This window comes from Eriocheir sinensis, chromosome 32 (assembly GCF_024679095.1).
Source record: "Eriocheir sinensis breed Jianghai 21 chromosome 32, ASM2467909v1, whole genome shotgun sequence".
Taxonomy (NCBI): Eukaryota; Metazoa; Arthropoda; class Malacostraca; order Decapoda; family Varunidae; genus Eriocheir; species Eriocheir sinensis.
Genome location: NC_066540.1, coordinates 13544231 through 13562524, shown reverse-complemented (window position 1 = coordinate 13562524; position 18294 = coordinate 13544231). Strand labels below are relative to the sequence as shown.

At 44.5% G+C, this 18294-nt stretch overlaps 1 protein-coding gene across 2 annotated transcripts in view; it reads right to left on the bottom strand.

Annotated features, from left to right (window-relative positions):
* Positions 1 to 1286: 1286 nt before the first annotated feature.
* Positions 1287 to 18294, bottom strand: part of LOC127006173 (SH3 domain-binding protein 1-like) — a 29355-nt gene continuing 12347 nt past the window's right edge. Inside the window, exons 5-11 of one of the 2 annotated variants that reach the window (XM_050875723.1) lie at positions 18123 to 18251; positions 14840 to 15055; positions 12250 to 13734; positions 10210 to 10438; positions 8397 to 8594; positions 7665 to 7922; positions 1287 to 6106 (exon numbers count right to left, since the gene is read on the bottom strand). In XM_050875723.1, the coding sequence (XP_050731680.1) occupies positions 5916 to 6106; positions 7665 to 7922; positions 8397 to 8594; positions 10210 to 10438; positions 12250 to 13734; positions 14840 to 15055; positions 18123 to 18251 (2706 nt within the window). In that variant the 3' untranslated portion in view covers positions 1287 to 5915. The remainder of the gene's footprint in view (positions 6107 to 7664; positions 7923 to 8396; positions 8595 to 10209; positions 10439 to 12249; positions 13735 to 14839; positions 15056 to 18122; positions 18252 to 18294) is intronic. The other variant, XM_050875724.1, reaches the window with a different exon arrangement.

The following is an 18294-nucleotide window of genomic DNA, read 5'->3' as shown; positions in this document are numbered from 1 at the left end:
CAACCTCTTCTCTCCTTTTCTAAATCATCAAAATCACTTATTTACATCAAAATCCATAAACATCATCTTCTTTCTTAAATAATAAAAATTCCTTGTTTACACTATATCTATAAACAACCTCATCTTTCCTAAATTAAAATCACTTGTTTACATTAGATCTACAAACAACCTCATCTTTCTTAAATTATCATTTGCTTACATTAAGATGTGTAAACAACTTCTTTTTCACCATCTTAAATAGTCACAATCATTCTTGTTTACTCTGGACATCTGTAAACACAACCCTTTCCCTAGTGGTGACACAAGAGTCTTAATTGTTTACAATCAGACTTCTAAGGAATCCCTGCTTCTGCTGCTGATAATTAAGTTTAATTTATCTATTTACAGTAATTATAGTATGCAAGTTTGAATACGTAATTATAAGCTTTCTACGGCTATTCTTCTTTCTCCTTCTCCTCCTCCTCCTTCTCTGCCAAACTAATTGCAGTCACTGATGTACATTAACCCTTTCCATACATGACGCAGACATCGGCATCACAGTATAGAAAGGGTTAAGAGGAAATGGAAGATGATTAATCCTCTTCTAAACCTCTTAATCCTCTTCCATTTCCTCTTCAGGGGTTAAGAAGAGGATTAAGAGGAAATGGAAGGGGATTAAGAGGTTTAGAAGAGGATTAACCCTTTCCTTATGGTGACGGTGACGCCGACGTCAGTGTCACCGTATTGAAGGGGTTAATAAGCCATCTGATTACAGTATTGATGCACAGACCTCTTCATCCATAGATTCACCCCCTGCTCCTTCAATCCGTCCATCAACAGTTAGCAGTATGGATGATGAAACCTCTTCTACACTCACAAATCTTTCTCCTCCTTATCCAAATAACAGTTCTGTTTTAAATCTTTTCTTTAATCACCATCAAAATTATTTCAACTTTTTAACTTTTTGCTCAAACTGTTACTCAGTCCAATGGTGCAGTGTAGGGCGGGCACGTGAGGGGGCCCTGAGGCATCACTGGCCATTCAAGATTATACGCTTATCTACATCACAGTGAATTGCCTTTTTTTATCAGAATTTTATTTAAGGGCCCCTCATTCCCTGGCACCTTTATAACCATGTCACTAAATCAGTCATGCTGTATATGCTCATGTACACAGTGGCAGCAGCAACCAGTTAATTTTGAAGCTAATTACTGTTCCTATCTCTTGGCACAGCCTCTCCAAGAAAGATACACGTACATGTAAAAAAGATTAAATTTTGTAGGTCAATTTTTCCATGGATACTACTGTTGTGGGGCTTCAGTTTATTGTTCAGTCCAACACGTGACAACCTTTAGGGAGTCACCTTGCACACAAATATATACAGGGGTTATTCTCCTCTTGCTTATTGTACAGCAGCAACAAACACCTTCATTCCACTATTAACATTTCCTTCAGTCAGTCGCTGTACATAGTCACACACCATCATTCCACTTTTAACATTTCCTTCAATCACAGTCACTTAAAATTCTTCACATCCAATCACTTGTAATCATTCTTTGTTTATTTTAAAGATGAATAGACCATCTATGAATAATACCAATTACAGTTGCTATTTTTACTTATTTAGTAATTGACTTTCAAATAATTTATCTTAGTTTTCTTGATTTGTTTTTGTTTAAATACATAAGCTTTTTATTAATTCATGTATAAGTATTTTCAATCAGTCCGTGGTGCAGTGGTTAGCATGCCTATCTGAATCCTCAGGCCCAGGTTTGAATCCCAGCCCAGGGAGTTGGTGTGCAGATCACCCAGCTGTTTATACTCCCTCTTGGGCTGGTTGATAAATGAGTACCTGGGGAAACCTGGGGAAGGTAAACTGTGGCAACCCAGACGTCACACTGTCCTGTGTCCCGGGGTAATGGGTTACTGTTACTCCCACCATGGGCTCAAAGGGCCAGTGTGAAGGAGATGAGCACAACAGCCATATGCAGTTATAGCATGTCCCCAACTATACCTTTACTTTTAGTCATCAGTCAAGCAAGCAATAGGGGCATACACTGAGAGAGCACGTCACCTCACCCACCTACAATGCCAACTCTAGGGGTCCCTCTGATGAAGTCTCCATGCAGGTCCACTTCCCATTCTAAGTACCTTATGGCAGGATCTGTTGACTTGCTCAATCCACAAGCATTGTGGGCGGAATATTCCCTTGGCTTTATCCACTTGGGGTTACCTCTTATAGAAACAACCTGGTGTGCAGGGTTGGCCATCTCCAGCTTTGAGCAGCTCCAGTGATGTTACAAATACTAGCTGCCTTTCCATCTCTCAACCTTGCCTCCTTGACCTCGTCAAGAGGGGGCGGGCATTTGTCAATGGGTGGATCAACATCCACTATTTGTAACCCAGCTACTGGGAGCTGCCTGCTCAGAGGGTCTGCCATGAACATCTGCTCAAGTACTCAGCCCAACGAGCCTTCTGTCCATCTGTAGCAGGTTAGAGATCATATGCTTTGAAATGGCCCTTGACATCATCAAGACTCCTGACATTTTATCTCTCCTCAAGGGAGTTCTTGTCCCCCCCGAATATTAGTCCTACTTTCCAGCAAGCCTGGCGGCCTCAGTATTCTCCAGCATTTCCCAAGGAAACCACTCCTTGGCTACAAGTGTTCTCTAATACACTTCTTTGCATCTTACAGTCATGTCACACTTAGCCAAACTTGTTCCTGAATCAGCTGAATGTCAAATTCGGGCATCATCTGGTTGAATCAGTGAGACAGCCAAATGTAAGCATTAAACACGAACGTCAGATGCATGACTTACGAATATGTACATACAATGGAAGTGTGCCACACGCATATAATGAATGCAACACACATTTTTAAATGCATCAAAGATGATTAATCCACATACAAGACAACCCAAATACCCGCGCTGTGTGTAGGTGACATGCACCAGGTGAGCCACACACGCAAGCGTCAAAAATACTCACCTGTCAACCTGCTGCCCTCGGCCCAATATATAAAAGGGCGGACCTTCCTTCACAACACCAGTCCCCTTCTTGCCCCTACCAGAGGAACATTTACAACATGGAGCTTCACAACCTCCTAACCACAGAAGAGGTTGAGGCTATGGTTATACTCACCCAGTTTCAAACAGTGATTACTTTTTTAATCATAAATTACCTGAAATTGATGCATCTGCATAGATGCCGGCTGGATTTGGGAACAAGTAATAGCTACCATTCCTCAACCTGACTTGCCTGGCCTTCAACATCCTGGCCATGTGCCATATGTATCTTGTACATTTTCTATCAACCTCGTACACACAAACACGCTGAACGCAAAAAATAATTCATGAGCTAGCCAAAAAGATATTGCACTCAATATTTTTTCGGCAGCCTCCATGAATTCTGCTGCATTCGGCAAAACACCCCAAGTTGCACCAGATTCTTTTCTGAACTTGAGCTACATTATAATTTTTGTAATTCTCTGAACTTGAGCTGCATTGTAATTTGGCTGGATTTGGGAACAAATTCGGCTGTGACACTGCCCATAGAGAACTTCGCATTTGAGGTTTCCCACAACTATACAGAGTTTTCAAAGGTGCTGAGCACATTAAACTGATTTGAGACGGTCACTGCATTTTCATGGGCACATATTTTGCGCCAAGTCTCTCAGCCTCAAGATGAAACATAATATGGTTACATCTTGAGTTATCATTCTTAAACTATTAAAATTTGGTTTCATTTAGAATTCTGTTCTATAGAAAAAAATCCTTTGTTCATTCTATGAATGCATAATTTTTTCTCATATCATTTACAAATATTACAAGTCAGAGTCAGTTAGTATCTTTATATATATATTTATTTAGAATCATTTATAATCATTATTCTTTTGTTTATTGCTTGGGGGCATAAACCTTAATTCATCCATAAATTTTCCATTCCTCCTTTACTGCCAACTGTTTCTCTCCTTTATTACTCCTACATTGACAAAAAAAAGTTATCCTCTAGATGCATAAACCTCATTAAATTCATCTATAACTTTCTCATTCCTATACGCCAACCTTCTTTCTCCATTAATTCTTCTGTATAAAAATCTTCCTTTTATTCATAGATGCATAACCTTTCCATAACTCATCAATAAATCTCTCATTCCTATACTGCCAACATTTCCTCTCTTATAAATCTCCTTAAATTCTCCTACATAGATAAGAGAAGTTGCAGGCAAGTAAAGGAAGCAACAAGAATAAGAGAAAACGAACTGACACTCATCATACGGAAACAACTTTACGAAACTGGCATACCAATGTTATTTATTTCCAGCACCAGGCATCAAAACAAACCATGGCACTAGTTCATTTTTATTCTGGACACCATTAGAGGATTTTATAAATTTCAGAATGATATTTTTTGTAGCCAGCAGTTAAAAATCATGTTATTTATTCATTACATTATATCCATCTATTCTATTCTAACAAACATCATAAAATCATCTATTGTTGTTTGCCAGAATAGAATAACTAAAGATATAATTGCAGTGGATGATTAACCAGACAAGACTGTTAACTCCTGAGCAACAAAAAAATATCATCCTGAACTTCATGAAATCCTCTAATGGTATCCGGAAAAATATAATCTTGTGTTGTGGTTTGCGTATGCCGTGCCTAGCTTTGGTTATTTAAAAAGCAGCAGATTTTTAAACTCTCGATTAGCGAAGGAAAGAATCAATCACTCAGCACCAATTGTGGAGAAGAAAGAAATGAACAGTAATAATAATAATAATAATAATGATTCTCAGAGGGGGTGGAGGTGGGGGGTTATGTAGAAAAAAAAAATTATGCATCAGAAAAAGAGGGAGATAAATGATGTAGGGAAAAGGGAGGGAAAACAAAAGGGGGAGAGAAGGAAGGGAAGAGGAAGATGTCAATCTCTCTCTCTCTCTCACACACACACACACACACACACACACACACACACACACATATTTATACAGGACTCCCTCCAAGTTTGTGAGAATTCAGTCGACATTGTGGGTCGCAAAATATGAATTTGCAGAATTGGAACAACTAACAAGTAATATGATATGGTTATGCACCTAGTTTGAAAATAAATGGCCGAGACTTCATGACTGCCACCAACAAACACAGCCTAGCCTGACACCTAGGCCCTGCCACCCCTTACCCTAAAAACTAGTGCGGAAAACCCCACTCCCTTATGGCACCACCCGGAAAACTCAAGTTACATCACAAAATTAGGTTTTCGTCAAAAATGGCATTTTGGGGGGCTGTCACAAAACTGCAAAACCTGAACACGCAAAATTACAGGGAGTACTGTACATATGGACAGACACATAAAGACAAACAGAACTGCACACACACACACACACACATAGGCCTATCATGTGCGTTATTTACTTGCGTACATGCGGAAGGGGAAAATGCATACATTGCAATTAGTGTGCGTTAAATTTGGAGCACAGAGAGAGAGAGAGAGAGAGAGAGAGAGAGAGAGGACAGTAAACATAACTATATATATAAATCTATCTTTCTTAACGTTATAATGGTAAACAAATGCTCGCCGTCACATGATTCTATATACACAACAACAACCACGAAGAGGAGGAAGTTATAATTACACAAAAAATGGAAGAAAAGAGATGAGAGGAAGAAAGAGCTGTGGATATTTATAATAATAAAAATAAAAAAAAACAGGACCTCGCATTTGTTCCAGGGATATTCTGAAGACCAGAGTATGGGGAGTCAATCAAGAGCGAGAAAACCGTGTTGATATCAGTGAAAAAACAAAACAAAAATAATTACATATGAAAATAAACTGAGAATATGTAATTAAACAGCATGGGTGGGTATCATAGAAAACCAGGACTTGGCTATACTTGGAAGGGGAGACTATGAGCTTATACTAACATATGGAAAATGCTACAAATTGGTGGAGTCCCCTGTTGAGAGATTGTCGGACTCCTCTGTAGCAGTAGTAGTAGTAGTATCAGTGGTAGTCGTTGGAGTTGGAGGAGTAGTGGTAGTGGGGTCAGTAGTCTGCGGCGGCGGCCAACAGAATTTCGCTGATCCGCTCCCACTGCTGCCGCTGCTGCTGGGTCGAGGTGCGGTGCCTAGGGGAGGAAGGGTGTGTTAGGGTGTGGTGTTAAGTTAGGGTTAGTTGGTTGGTTGGTCTGTTGGATGCACTTCTTTTCCAGACTTACTTAAACGAATTTTCACAACAGCAAAAATCTACACTATCTGATATATTGACTGAACAATTTCTTTGCTCACTAACTGACTGACAAACTAATTACCTGACTAACTTATGAACTAGCTGCCTGACTGACTAACAACAGCAAATTTCTCGACTGAAGATTGACTGACTAATTGCCTGACTAACAAAACAAAAAACATTGATTGACTGACTTACTAATTACCTCATGGACTAACTATTGCTTGACTGGGTGACTGACTAACAACTTGCCTGCCTGACTGATTAACTGACTGACTAATTACCAAACTAACTAATTGCTTAACTGATAACTGACAGATTGGAAAGTACTGACTAAAAAGACAAAAATAGATGAGCAATAATAATATAAAAAATATATATACATTTGAGTAGTGGAATGAGTTTGAATAAAGGGTTTTTATCTGCACCATACTTATTAATATCTCTTAACATGTGTGGTGATTGTGTTAGCGCGTCTTTAACTTAAAATATATAGAGAAAGTAATTAGTTTTATCATGGATGTGGGTTATAATGAAGGTAATCTGTCAATACTGAAGTTATTATTATGGTTATTTTTAGTATTATTAGTATTAGTTTTGTAATATAAAGCTTGGGTATTAGTATAATGTACACACACACACACACATACACACACACACGGATATACAGGGTACACACACGCATGGACTTGCGGACGCAGAGACACATGCATGCACGTACACACACGCTTATGCACAGACACACATGTTCTCTCTCTCTCACTCTCATGTAAGGATTAGTTACCCCAGACTAAGATATACTATTCCACCATCATCCCCACCACCACTACAAATAACAAACATGAAGGAGATCAAATTGTAACCAACTGAATCAAACACCATTACCATCACCAGTTAAGGAAACATATATTCACTAATCTGTACGACCACTCCATTCCGTACCCACGTCAGGAAAAACCTACTCTGGGAAACTACACTCAAGGGCAAGGAATGCGCTAGGAAGAGTCTGTATAGGTAAGGGTGATGCTGTGAGGGCCAGAGGACAACAGGGTGGGGAAATGCTTGAGAGAAAGAGGGAACGGAAGAATGGGAGGACCGGAGTTTGCAAGGATGGAGTGTTTGGATAGGAGCAGATGGTGACTCTTTTCTTATGGTCATCCCCTCACGGAACGATAGACAGACAGAGTAGATAAGATGGCTAGACAGTACAGAATGACAGATACACAGACAGATAGAGTAGATAAGATGGCTGGACAGTACAGAATGACAGATAAAGTAGATAAGATAGCTAGACAGTACAGAATAACAGATACAAAAACAGAGTAGATGAGCACGGACTGAAGTGACACGTACAAACCCCATAAACCAAACGAATCAGGTAAACGAAGCCAAAGATTCCCACCACCAATTAACACCACCACCACCACCACAGTAATCCTAGTGGGGCGGGACCAGACCTGTTCCGGCGCCAGGGCTGGGTATTCTAAGGGCATCGAGGGCTTCGGGGCTTAAAGAAACAGGTCTTGGTAACACGGATGGCTTCTCTGGCTTGGCTGGCTTGGTGGGGCGGAGGGCGGGGCAGGCTGGGGCGGGGGTAGGGGGGTCTGGGGCAGGGCAGGTGATTGTGACTGTGTCTGATGAGGAGGTAGGGGGTGGGTGGAGAATAGGGATGGAAGGGTAAAGGGATGGGGGATGGGGAGGTAGGGTGTGTGTGGCTATAGAAAAGGATGGGTAAAAGAGGGTGAAGGGTGAGGGAGGCAGGGGGTAGGTAGGGAGTAGGGAAGGTAATGGGAAAAGAAGGGAAAAAATAGAGGGGAAGGTAGGTGAAGGGAAGAGGAAGGGGGGGTGGTAGGGTGAGGGGGAGGAGTAGGGAGTGGTGGGAGTGGGGAAAGGAAAGGAGGGTGAGGGGAGGGGAGGGGGGAGGAAGTGCAATTGATGAGAATACTACAATCAACCAGACAACCGAAACACACACACACACATACACACACAGGAACTACATTAACCGATTTAACCTAAACAATGCAAATTTTTAACATTTTCAACCTATTATATATATGATAGTGCTTTTGAGGAAGAAAGGAAGGGAAGGGTAGAGGAGGTAGAGAAGAGGAAGGGAAAGTATGGTAAAGGAAGGGAAGGGATAGCAAATACATTATCACAAATCTCTCTCTCTCTCTCTCTCTCACCTGCCGACGGATTACTCCCAACGTGGATGACTGTCGGCTGTTGTTTATCCACCGTGTACAAGTGAATAGTGTCCACCTGCACCACTCCTCCTCCTTCCTCCTCTCTTTTGTTCTCTGCCACCACTGTTGCTGTCACTACCCCTGATGATGTTGTTGCTGTTGCTGTTGTTGTTGATGTTGTTGTTGTTGACTCTTGTTCTAGAGAGAAAGGAAAGGTAGTGGGTTTTGTGCACATGACTGAACTGTTATAGATGTTCTCACACACACACATACACACTCCTCCTGTTTGGGCATCCTCTATTAACTCCTTGACGGAGGATTTCCTACAAGAAGACATCACCAAGCTACAGGAATGGAACAAAAAGTGGCTTCTACAATTCAATGAAGAAAAATGTAGTCATTCACCTTGGGAGGGGATATCCAGCATACCAATACTACGTGGGAAACAGTCCACTATCCACCACAGAGGCAGAGAAAGACCTGGGAGTATATGTAACCAGGCTAACAGTGAAACCCAAATCTGTGCCAGTTGCAGCGGACGGGTTAATCAGACTAAGCAGCGCCAACCACAGAGTCCAAAAACGGGCTTGCAGGCAGATTCTGGGCACCACATACAATGTCTACGAAGGAGCACTCGCTCAGCTGAATCTGCCCAACCTTCAGAACCGGTATCATTTAAATCTGATGAGATTTGGCAAGTCCCTCCTCTGTAATCCATGCCACTGACACCTGCTGCAAATTTTATGTATATACAAGCATTGAATGATAAAGCATATGTTGACGCATATGTCCGGCTATGACGCAACAGCGCAGGACATTTAAAAATACCCCGTAGCCGCCTGCCTTAAAAATACCCTGTAGCTGCCTGCCTTAATTTACCCAATCCCCTTTCCTCATCCCCCCATGCTTATACCTTTAAAAAATAATAATTCAAAGGAACCATCACTAAAGAAACATTTCCATTCAATGGTGTGGTGATGTAATGACAGTCTGTGAGTGAGTGTAGTGTGTCTGTGGGGATAGGGAAGGCAGTGATGCTCTACCATGTGTCATCAGCCCATTGACATGATTGAGGACACACCTGCTCCCTAATCCTGCTGCTGCCATTGGTTGGTCCAGAGATAGTGTAGGAGTCTCCATAAACAAGTTACATGTGCAATCTTCCAGCTGTTCATTAGTCTCCCCCCCTCCACACTGTACTGTGCTGGGCAAGGGAACCTGTGTGGCCCAACAACCTGCCTCTATGTGCACCTCACCACTGGAAATCACAGAACCCCAAGGACTGACTCAAGGATTCGCACCTTGCTGCCATTCAGAGGATATCTGTCCACCCCCGACCTGACATGACACACTTAACTCCATGAAGACCCCGATCCCCATTTCCCCAACACAAACTAACTTGTTTAATTTTCATTTGGTTTGTAGCACGCAAATTGTAAACCTAACAGGTAAAGGAAAAGTTGAGGGCACTTGAGATAGCTATGCATGGCCTCGGTGCTCATCTCTGTTGCATTGGCCCTTGAGCTTATAATGGATAAGAACCCATTACCCCAAAACACAGGGCCAGTGTGATATCCAGACTACCACAGTTTACATTCCTCATGTTTCTCCAGGTACCTGTTTATTGGCCTGCTTGAAAAGAAGGATGAACAGTTGGGTGGGCTGCACGCCAACTGCCTGGACCAGGATTCCAACCCAGGTCTGCAGATTCATAGCTAGGCATGCTAACCACTGCACCATGGAGGCACATTCAGGTGCCAAACACTAAATATACCATTTAGTTTTATCATCACTCTATACACACTTGTCTTACCTTGTGTCTGTGGGACATTGGGCGGAGGTAAGTGATAGCTCTGAGGGGGCGGGTTGAAGGTAGAAACAGTCCGTTGCTGAGTGGCTGGGGTAGTGCTAGGGGCTACTGTTGGGGCAGGACGCTCTGGGACAAGTGGGCGGGGCAAGGTGCCGGTGGGTGGAGCAGCAGAGTGGTCCACTGGGCGGGATTTAATGGTAGGCTTCTCCTTTATGGCAGGCTTCTCTGTTTTCTGTTGATAGAACAAAGGCTTAGGGCGAAGGTGGCAAACTTTTCATAGTACTGCCAGATGAGGCTTTCAAGAGCAATCTACAGGGCAGAGTAACAAACAGGAACTCAAATGCAACTATATACAAGAATTTTATTGAAAAACACTTCCATCTAGTATATGAAAATGTAGAATTCACTTTCAATGGTAGCCTCTGTTCCAACATTATGCCAGTGGTATTACATCATGTTTGATATTCATCAAAATATGGATGCACACACGGAGGAACCTTGCACTGAGTGCATCTGCCGACCACTTGCAGCTAAACAGGGTGGCAGGCCAGACACTAGGCCTTTGTGGGCTGGATCTGGCCTGCCCTTGGGTTAAAGTGTGTGTGTGTGTGTGTGTGTGTGTGTGTGTGTGTGTGTGTGTATAATTCACCATGACCTGATCAAGTGTCAGACTCATCATTTCCAGCAAGTATTCTCCTGATTAGAGTATGCTCATTATAGTCGATCTCTCGGTACTGCTAGGACCTCACACACCACACTCCCCATCCCCCCTTGCTCAAAGGAAGACAGAAACCGAGACAGCCATAACCTGTTCGAATAGTGCTCACCACAGAGGGGGACATGGAGCTGAGCTTCTTCAGGGCTCGGTAAGCAGGTCAGAGGTCATTCGCTTTTAAATGGCCCTTGACATCCTCAGCGAGACCCTTGACATACCTCTCCTTGTCTCTCCTCAGGAGAGCTCTAGTCTTACATGACAGAGCCCTATGTTGGTTCTGATTCCCAGCAAGTCTGGCAGTGCAACTCTCCTCAGTATTCTCCAGTGTCTCCACCGAGGCTAAGCCACTCCTAGATCTCAGGCGCTCTCCAATGCACTCCTTGGCACCTTGCAGAGTCTCACGTTTGAAGGTATCCTACAGTGTGTGCTTCACCCTCACTCACATTATACGTTGATCAACCGGAGCAACCGCAACCACAAATGGCAGCAGTTGGCTGGAGATGCCCATAGCTACCCCCTCAAGATGAGAGCCATTGCTCATGCTGGACCAGTAGGTGTACCCCCTTTACTGACCTTGCCACTGCCAGGCCTCCTTGTCTCAGAGAGTACCACTATGTCCAACCTCAGCCTTCTGAGGTCATCGAGCATCATCCGAGAGGCTCCGGACGTTCCAAGAGCCCACACACAGAGCCCTCCGAAGGTTAATCCTGGACCTGGTTCTACAGGCAGGTGCAGCCTCTGCACCCCCCTGGCCACCCCCAACAAAAAGAGGGGCTAGGGGGCTCTTCCTCCTTTGAGGTGCAAAGGTCCCAAAGGCTTTGCTTACGGCAGGCTCCCCGGATGTGGATGCATCAGGGAAGCCAGCCACGCAGTCGAGCACCCCAGCGAGACCGGATCGGGGTTGAGGCTTGCGCTCCAACCCCGACCCCTACTTTTAATTTTGTTTTTGGCTAGGATAATTTTTTATAATTTTTTTTTTATAGGGGATGGGGGTGCAAACCCCTCCCCCAACCACCCCAGATCAGGGGCTGGCTGACTGCTCACCATAGGGTAGGGATGCAGGACCCTTGGGAGGATTAATCCCCCGGTTACCCAAAGAAAGAAGCATGAACAGGAGAGAGAGAAAGAGGGAAAGACAGCTCGAGGAGGTTGAGGACGCTGCATTTCTCATCCAAATAGACCTGCCCCTACCTACTTCCAAAGAATGAAGATGCTGGTTAATTCTTGTATAAGGTATTTGGACAGTATAGGGATGAACTAGTGTGTGTTTGTGTGTGTGTTAGTGCGTGTCTGCACAGACAGTAAATGAGAGGGGAGGGGTTACTTACAGGCTCTGGGGGGCGGGCAGAGGTTTGAGTGGCCGCTGTCCCAGGGATGGTGGTGCGCTGGGCTGGAGTTGGGGGCATGACAGCAGCTGGTGCAGCAGGGCGGGGGGGTGGGGCAGCCTCCCCTTCCTGGCCATGGCGGGGCAGGGTGAGGGGATGGCCAGCCGCCTGATGCTGCAACACATTCTCCAAGGACTGTCTGAATGCCTGCACACTGCGCCCTGCCCCAGCTGCCCTGTCCTCCTCCGTGATGAAGCCTATGGGTGCCGCCTCCTCCCCTGTTTTCCTGCTCCGTATTACCACCTCCTCCTCCTCTGCAGAGTCACTCTCCCGGGGTACATGCATCTGCTCAAAGCCAAGCGGGGCGCGTGGCGGAGCTGGGGCAGGACCTAGGTCAGATCGCGGTTCCAGCATGTCTGCCAGAGGAGGACTGGGGCGTGGTGGTTTGGCTGGGGCTCCTGGGGGCTTGGGAGGCTCAGCGGTGGGGCGCCGCAGGCTGTTGGTATGATGTAGACGGGTGGCAGGGGTGGGTGTGTCCCGGGGTGGGGTGCCGCTGCGGATGGTTTCGGGGGACTCGGAGGTCTCAGAGGTGGTGGTTTGGGAAGCCTCCTGTCCATTGTGGCCAAGCGCTCCATAGGTGCTGACAGGGCGCACCTGAGGGGGCCGAGGGGCCTGCTTCTTCTTGGTGCGCTGGGGCTGCTTGGGGCTATCAGAGGGGTCAACCAGGGGAGGCGCCTCACTAATCCGGCCTGTTATGTCAGCACTAACATTGCGGCGATGGGCATTAGGGGCAGGACGGGCCTGGGCAGGGGTGGGGGCCGTGGCATTTGGCAGTGGCAGGGCCCCATTAGGTTCATGGTGGGTGCGCTGTGGTGATGGGGGCGGGGGAGGTATGGCCCCCAGATCCAACTTCTCCTTAAAGAAGTAGTCGCAGTATTCCACGAAGTGCTCCACTATGCCCCGGTAGTCCCCTGCCAAGGAGACGCTGCGCCCCAGGGAGAGGGCCTCCAGGGACTCTGCCCCATCATCCCGCTGGTCCCACAGCAGGTTGGGGGCGACCACTGTGGCAAGGTTGCCGGGTGTCATCTTGTTGTGCGCTACGTTGGCTGCAACCAGAGCCAGGAACTGGACCAGGAAGGACAGGTTTTTCTGGTGTGTCTTGGGCAGGCGGCTGGACACCAGCCACAGGGCTTTCAGGCGCTGGTGGTGGTCAGGCTGCCGCACAGCCTCCAGCCAGTCAGCATGCAGCATGTGTGTCAGCAATGGCTCAGGAAGCTCCCTGAGGTAACACTTGAGGGCACCAGCGACCACATGGACGTCATACTCATCCCCCACTGCCAGGCTCTCTGGGGTCACCTGACCAGCATCAAAGGCACTCTTGAGGCGCCGCACTTTGAGGGCACTGCCGGCCACACGCAGCAGACCCTCCTCGTACAGGCCCGCCTCCACCAGCCGGCGCACACACATACGAATCACCACTGCCACATCCTGCACAGACATCATGCAGTGGTTAGCCCCACACAGACACACACTTTCCTAACATAACATGAAGACACAGACACTACACACCCAAACAAACAACAATAATTTAACATTACATAACTTTACCCAGCTTAATAACCTTGATTAACAAACATACTCCCTGCATTCTTCTGATGACCATATGCACAAACAAACATGAACACTAACCTAATGTATGCTAACTCAATATGAATCATCGCCTTGCTGTTCCAGTCACCATAAACAGGTGGACAGTCAAGAGTTGAAGAGGAAGAGAAAAAAATAAAGGTAAGAGACAAAACAGACTGAGGTCAAAGTCTAAAATAAACCATCATCTTACAAAAGGTGACCTTTCCTAAGAATACTCAACTGTAAGCTTATGCCACCACTATTACTACTAAGAGGTCCCCTTTCATTAAGTTCAGGATGGTATTTCTATTAATGAAGGAGGTTTTAGTAAGTCGAAGAATAGATTAGGCATGATTCCGGGCAGAAATATAAAGATCATGGCTAGCAGGAGTGTGAAGACTCTGGTGCCTTTTGTGAGCTGCCTCTCTATCTTTGACAGCACGAGAACAAGCATGATTAAACCAAGGCTTTTAAGCATGAGGAGTAGAGAAAGTACATGGAATGTATGCCTCCATTCCAGAGACAATCACCTCTGTGATGCGCTGGGCACACACAGAGGGGTCTCTCTCCTGGAAGCAGTAATCATTCCACGCGAAATCAGAAAAGTACAGGTCATCCCACCGAGCTGAAGCAAAATGCCAGAAGCATCGCCTCTTCGGTTTTATTTTATTATTCCATTCTAGCTGACAAATGGTGATTTTATAAAGTTAGCCAGAACACAGTAAATAAAGATGTAATTACAGTGAACAAGCAACTAGAGATGACTTAACTCTTTGACCATGAAAATATCATCCTGAACATCATAAAACTTTCTTGTGGAACCCAGAATATTCCAAAACTGATGCTGTGGCTTACGTGTGTGGTGGCCAGATCTGACCACTACCTCAACTATTACAACAACAACTACTACTACTATTACTACAACTACTACCCCTAACACAGCAACCTCCTCACCACTACAAACCTGCCGTGCAATCTTGAGGTGATCATGAAGTGGCACCCCATACACAGGACTAAGTGCGGAGGCCTGCAACAGCGCCTCTACATCAGGCTGCACCCGGTCCAGCTTTTCCAGGGCTCTCTCGTAGTGGGCTCGCTGCAGGGTGATGTACGAACACACATACTGCGACACCTCTCTCTCCCGCGCTAGTAGGCTGTAGATGTCACACGCGTAGGAGTCCTGGGGGTTGGTGGGTGCATTAAGGGGTTGTAGAGTGCGTTATGGAGGGTTGTATGGCGCATTAAAGACAGAAGGGTACATTAGGGGGGGGATGTGATAGAAGGGTAGGGGAATGAAAGGGTGAATGTAAGGTGCATTTATATGGCATAGGGTGACAGGGTGTGAAAAAATGTTGGCAAGAGTGAAAAAGAGGTGTTAGGCTGCAATTCAATGGTGACAGTGTGTGTTTAGATTGTACGAGAGTAAAACGGCTGTGGCAGGGTGGGTTAGCATGGCTAACCCCTTCACTCCGGCGACGCCGACGTCAGCGTCACCGTTAGTCCTCTTCTAAACCTCTTAATCCTCTTCCATTTCCTCTTAATCCTCTTCTAAACCTCTTAAGAGGAAATGGAAGAGGATTAAAAGGAATTTAGAGGAGGATTGAAAGGTTTAGAAAAGGATTAATCCTCTTCCATTTCCTCTTGACCCTTTCCATACTGTGACGCCGACGTCTGCATCACGGATGGAAAGGGTTAAGGTATGATACAGGGGATGACAGGATGACAAGGAGATGGTAGGGTGCTGGCAGGGGGTAAGTGTGTTGACAGGATGAGGGAGGAGAGAGAGGCTGGTGGGAAGCATCAAATATATATTTATAAAAAAAAATCAAAATATTTGAAAAATCTTGTGTTTTCCAGAGCACTTCAGTTATCATACTACGTAGATGATGAAAGCCGCTGTACCTAAACCTGAGAAAACATTTGATAGGAAGGACATAATTTTAGAACACAAACTCCAGGCATTGGTTTTAGGGCTGAGGTGTCCTGTATGTGGTGTGGAGGCAATGTAGGTGGTGCCTTCTGTTACCCTCGCCTTTGAGTGATTAATATGCCTTGCAATAAGGGGTGACCAGGTACCAGCTATACACATCCAGAATAAATTCAGACAAACTAATACTTAATAAAAGGTTGATGTTGTTACAGTCAATTAGTAGGTAAATAAATGAATGGATGAGTAAACGGATGTACTAAAGATGATGAAATAAATAAAGGAAAATTCCCCAGTAAATACAAGCCATGGAAGAACCAACAAACTGAAGTAAATCAAGTAAGGACGGGAGAAACTGAAAATAGATGTTTTCATTTATCAAGCATGGCAAACATACAAACAACCATGGGCAAGGGGAGACTCAAAACGTGCCAGAAAGAGATTACAGATGAAAACACAAACAAAACAAGCATATGCAAACAAAACACACACACACACATACAAACACATACATGAAGGGCCTCAAAACAGTGGATTCTGCATGTATGAGTGAAGAAACAAGAGTTTAAGTCACAATACCCCAAAGTGTACTGTGTGGCCTCTGACCAGCATTGCCAGGTTATCGTATTCTCCACATTGTATTTATCATTTTTAAGCCTCAAACTCTCGTACCTACACAAATAACAAAAGAATATTAAAGTTAGCGTTAAAACTGTTATTTACTGATGTTTGTTTTTGCTATAGATATCAGTAAGAAACTACGAAAATGCAATACGGTGTGTACGATAATTTGGCATCGCTGCCTTGGACCCTTGGAAAGAAAGAAACAGACTCAAATGAGTGGACTATCATGGCCAGGACAGTGTGAAGGCCAGCACTCCACCATGAGCCACCGAGATCTCCTCCATCCCTGGGGAATCTGAGGCCTTTTCTGCATGTGTGTGGTCACTACACTGGTGAGGGATTGTTGAGTTTATAGCAAGTTTTGAAAATTGTGTTATAGTTGTACAATCACTTTTCAATCCAATGAACTTAACAAAATTTGCCTCACTTGAGATGAATCCCTCTCACCTGTGGCTGGATTCCTGGCTGAGCAAATACGGGCAATGCTGCTTGACTTGGCACCTCCACTGGCCAATACAGTCATGTGGGTTCAGAAAATATTTATATTTCTTTACTTAGCTCATCTGTTACACAAGTTGGGCAAATTTTGTTCAGTTCATTGGATTGAGAAGTGATTGTACAACTATAACATGATTTTCAAAACTTGATATGGTATAAACTAAATTAAAATAAGTATAGTGACTATAACTCAAGGAGTAACAATTAATACTTCTAGCATTTTTCACAAATGCTTCCTTGTCATCTATAATGCATTTCATATAAAAACTGAAAGTATCACCATCATATTCTGGAGGATTTTAAGTATGAGAACAAGTGTTTTATTCTAAAATTGATTCCATAATTGCTGGAAATATCTATTACAGTATAAGTAAAGCTTGGTATAAACAGTGAATACTATTCTCTGACTTCTGCTGACCGTAATTACTTTTTTACCTTATCAAGTTTTGAAAATCATGAAATAGTTGTAAAATTACTGCTAATGCCAATAATGTCAACATAATTTACCTATCTTGTGTAAGAGATGAGCTAAATAAGGAAATATGAATATCTTCTAAACCCAGGCTGGTGTGTTGGGCGACGGAGACGTCAGCCACCCCTCGCACCAACAGCCAATCAGCAGCATCCTTATTTACTTACCTGGGAGCTAGGGATCCAGCTTAAGTGAATGGACTATAGTTCCAATCCTCCCACTGAAGGGTGGCGTTGCAACAGTCATTATGTCAACCATCGTGGCTTCTCCCCAAAAGACCAAAGTCATGTGTGTTTTCAACATCAATGGATGGCCCACAAACTAAAAAATGTTACTACCAAAAATAAAACAATTTTTCATGTGATCTGATAAGCAGTCAACAGTCCTGGTACACTAGTGGTGTGAACTAAGTGTGCAGAGCAGCCTGGGGTTTAGCCCACATGTCCTGACGGCCATGTGGGGTGGAAGGGGTTCAGAATACAGGCCTGTACACTACAAAACACACACTTTTATAAGCACAAATTAAGCATGCACATTAACACTATGAAAAGCAAACTATATAGATGCATAATAATAATAACAACAACAACAATAATAATCATAATAATAATCATAATAATAACAATAATAAATAACATGCAAAAATAAACACACAACCCCCATCCCCCCCTCTCTCTCTCTCTTACACACACACACACACACACACACACACACAAGCGTGCATACCTTCGTCTGGTCCAGCCTGGCCTCGGCCTCCTCCAGCTCCTCTCGGTACAGGTCCACCTTTGCGTTTGGCCCTGGGTTGGCCATGGCACTCTTCAGTCTGGTCTTGCCCGCGTCCACGTCCAGACCGACCTATGGGGGGTGGCGGCATTGGGATAATGGAGTGGGGGTGTCG